This window comes from Chaetura pelagica, unplaced genomic scaffold, assembly GCF_000747805.2.
Source record: "Chaetura pelagica isolate M959 unplaced genomic scaffold, ChaPel_1.0 scaffold246, whole genome shotgun sequence".
Taxonomy (NCBI): Eukaryota; Metazoa; Chordata; class Aves; order Apodiformes; family Apodidae; genus Chaetura; species Chaetura pelagica.
This window is the reverse complement of record NW_009953647.1, coordinates 628,279-632,322: the sequence shown is the minus strand read 5'-3', so window position 1 is coordinate 632,322 and position 4,044 is coordinate 628,279. Positions and strand designations below refer to the sequence as shown.

The 4,044-nt window shown below is 45.7% G+C and overlaps 1 protein-coding gene across 1 annotated transcript in view; it reads left to right on the top strand.

The window, feature by feature from the left end:
* The window catches only part of NOTCH2 (notch 2), a 77,164-nt gene that overhangs the window by 71,216 nt on the left and 1,904 nt on the right, over window positions 1–4,044 (top strand). The window contains exons 30-32 of the mRNA XM_009999914.1: window positions 1,779–2,080; window positions 2,458–2,605; window positions 3,101–3,204. Of these exons, the coding sequence (XP_009998216.1) occupies window positions 1,779–2,080; window positions 2,458–2,605; window positions 3,101–3,204 (554 nt within the window). The remainder of the gene's footprint in view (window positions 1–1,778; window positions 2,081–2,457; window positions 2,606–3,100; window positions 3,205–4,044) is intronic.

Below are 4,044 nucleotides of genomic sequence, written 5' to 3'. Positions count from 1 at the left end.
AGGAATGCTGCTGCTGCCCGCCTGCATGGGGAGCTCCACACAGAACCCTGTAGGCAGAACGGTTGATTTCTAGAAAGTTTTGGAACTGCCCTAAAGCAGACAGTCAGGAAAACTAGGTGATCAGGAGTTGCGAAATGGGAGCAGGGCAGCAGAACTCTGCATATTACCTTCAATAGGAGATCATCACCTTTTTTGTCTGCACAGAATCCTAATTCTGCCATAGGGCTTTCTGCAAGGCTCACCCCCTTCATCCAGTGCAGATGGTGCACTGTAGATTTAGATTTAAGCTGTGCAGGCCGGGAAGATGTTGTCTGTCTGGTCCCTGAAGTTCCCCTGCCTGTCCATGGAATAAATTAGGCAGTTGCTGAAAGATTGTTTTGAATTTCTCTGGCGAGTCACACTGGAGAAACAAAATTTGTTCTCCTTTGCAGAGCTCCAGTGGGGCACTTGGCATGGAGTGATTCACTCCTGCTGCCATCATAGTCCCTCTTACTTCCAAGGTGCCTCTAATGTGTGTGGAGTAAAGCAGTAAAATCAGTAAACAAGCATTAGCACCTACAGTTGAAGTCCTTGGTTTTAGGTAGCAAATGTCTTGTTCGGAGTCTGCTGAAACTGAAGCACTTGGCATTTGATGGGCTGCTGAAAATTATGTGGAGATGTTTTAAATACTTACTATACTGCTTCAAGGGAGGTTTAACAAGGGTGAAAAATCAGCAGCATTATCTAGTCTTCCTGGACCACCCTCTCTGATCAGCAGAGAAAGGGAGAGATTTATCCAAGGGAGGCAAGTTAAATTAGAATTTTGGAGGAGCATTTCTCCTTCCAGTGGCAATGTAAGGATCCCGGTTGGATGAATGTGAATTTAGCCTTTGTCAATGTCCCATCAATGTGAGCCCATCACTGGACACTGGTGAAGAGACATGAGCCCAGTATCTTCTAAAGCACTGAAACTGTGAGATTTGCAGCAGTTTGTCTGTGGGCAGTCTGTGCTGTGATGGAGGGGTGCGTGGGGAGCAAGGTGCTGTGTGTGTAGCATGCTGCTGGCACACCAGTGAATAATGCTGGGGTAGATCCTGTTTCATCATCTCTTCCTACATGATGCACTTCTGTAAAAGTACCAAGTGTGCTTGGTCAGTTTGTTTAGGGCTCTGGTGATGGGCATTATTAAAAGCAAGGTGAGTTTGCTCAGGCAGTTATCCTGGTGCATTTCTTGGCTTTGAGTGCTTGGCTGTCACAGCTTCAGGGTCTTTCTCATTAAGACTTTGGTGTGTGATCAATATGAAGGCTTTTGTCTACATTTCACTTCAGGTTAATATCATCAGCATGGCACCAATCCTCAGTGGCTGGGTGTCCAATAATTTTTCTCTGTCAAGTATTTCTTTTCCCCTGGTATGTCATTAGAATATCCATGTGAATAGTTATACTTAGTTATCTGAAGTCTTTGATTTTGATAGCCCTTGTGTTTCTCTAGGAATTTAACTAGGCTTTACATTTTGAGGAATTTTTCTTCTTTTGCAACACTTTTAAATTTGTTTTAGAATGATCTTACTTATTTGAGAGTGTCTGTGTTCTGTTGGGGTTGCAGTAGGTTATACAGTCTTACTTGGAAGGAAAACAACTCGCTAACTCCGGGCTCTAGGATAGGAGAACAGGTCTGGGATAAAGTGACTGGAGGGATTGTTTGTAGCTGAAGGTGCTCAAGGGGAGAGGATTGTGAGAGAGTTTCTCTCCTCTGCTGTCACTGTCAGGTTACCATGAAAATGTCTCTTCTGTTGCAGATGGATGTACTCCGCTTATGTTGGCGTCTCTGCGTTTGGGCAGCTCCGATATCAGTGAGGATGACGAGGATGCAGAAGATTCCTCAGCAAATATAATAACAGATTTGATCTATCAAGGTGCCAACCTGCAGGCCCAAACAGACCGCACAGGGGAGATGGCACTGCACTTAGCAGCCCGTTACTCAAGAGCAGATGCTGCCAAACGTCTGCTGGATGCTGGTGCAGATGCTAATGCACGGGACAACATGGGACGGACTCCTCTGCACGCAGCTGTGGCTGCTGATGCCCAGGGTGTCTTCCAGGTACAGCAATCAAAGAACCCCTTTTAGAGTAGCTGTGCTCTGTAATCATATGAGCCTACCCGAGCTGCACTCTGTTCACTCACAGCCTTGCTTTCATGCCTTCCACAGTGTCATGGCCAGGTGAAACTGTATTTTACATCCAGTTTCTTCAGGTATTCATAGCTTGAAGAACTCAGCATGCGTGAATTGTCTGGCATGTACTTATTTGGTGTGTTTGCCTGTCACTTACCATCAGGGTCCTAGCATTTCAGTGCTGAGACTGCTTTTTCATTATGAAGTTTCTCTTGAGTTTCTGCCAAGTCCTCAGGTTTGGTCTGCAGTGGTATTGAAAAAAAAAACAAAAAACAAATAAAAATCTGTCTTCACCTGTTGTCCAGATCCTGATTCGTAACAGAGTGACCGACTTGGATGCTCGGATGAATGATGGAACGACCCCCTTAATTCTGGCTGCTCGTCTGGCTGTGGAAGGAATGGTGGCTGAGCTAATTAATTGCCAAGCAGACGTGAACGCCGTAGATGACCATGGTAATGTGAACATGGTGTACTGGGCTGGGCAAATATTTGTCATGGTGCAAGCAAGGAGGAGTGGGTTTCTGCTCTCCTGGAATGTGGGCTGCTCATAAATTCTGTGGCTGAATCAGATATTAGGCTTGCCTGCAGAAGTCCCTCCCAGCAGTAACACACTGCAGGCTGCTGCACTGGGGCTTGATTAGAGTCCTGGAAAAGAAGCAGCAGAAATATGGGGTTGTACATGCAGGAATTGTCTGAACTGCAGACATGACTCTATGGGTAGGTTATTTAAAAAATAAAAACTAAAAAATCCCAGACCAAGTGCTGAAAGTTCCATTGTGTTTCGGTAACACAGGGGTATGTGACAGTACAGTGATTTCCAAAGTGAAAACATGACTTTAGGACATGTTCAACTGCAGTTGCTTTCTTCCCTCAGAGTACTCTGTCCATCGTGGTGCTTTAGCAAATAGCTCCTTGATTTGTTACTGAAGTTGTTGTGTTTCCCTGCAGGCAAATCTGCTCTTCACTGGGCTGCTGCTGTCAACAACGTGGAGGCAACATTAGTGCTGCTGAAAAATGGAGCCAACAGAGACATGCAGGATAACAAGGTACAGTTTGGCTGTGCTCCACATGGCTGTGCTTCCTGACTCAAAGCAGCTCCTTGCTGTTGGTAATGAGCAAAGTTGAGATTTTGTGAACTGGGTGCTCAGTGCAGATCTTCTAAACCTAGACCATGACTGCAGCTCTCCCCAGGTGCTGGATATCCTGAAAGATTTCTTATATGGAAGAGCAGTTCTCTTTCTTGTTCAGCCAACTTGTGGGCATCAGTGCTGTCCTGCTTCTCCTGCAGAAAAGGAATACAATACACAATCAATGCTGTGTGAGGGCACCAGGGTGAAGTGCTGCTGGTGTCAAGCAGCTGGATTCTGGTTAGCAGAGAGCCACATCTGGCAGCACAGCAGCAGTCACATCTTGTCACATTTCCAGGGATCTCAATGAAGGGTGGATATGGGGGCAAAGACCTCCTGTAGCTTCACTGTTAGGTCCTGATGTCTTAGTCCTTGATTTCTTTCTACTGCCTAGGGTTTCTTTTTTGAATTAGTATATACTGCTCACTGGATTTTAAAGCTACTAAGAGGCTGCAGTTCTTTATGGGGTGTTTTAGTCCTTTGTACTTTTCCATCACAGGACACAATGGGAGAAAGGCACTGGGTGCTTTTGCAATTCCTACTAGGACCCATGGCATAATAGTGGTTTGGCCTGTGAGCTGCACTGTTGTGTATGAAATCATCTCCTGTAATCAGCATTTTCTCATGGGCACCTCTTAGGGTGGGTTATTCCTGGGGACAATGAGTGTGGCACTGTATTAAACAGTACTTCCAGGTGTTGCTGCACCATTAGAGCAGTATCAGCTGTAGGTCAGTCCCCCCCACACACACAGTGAAGCCACTAAA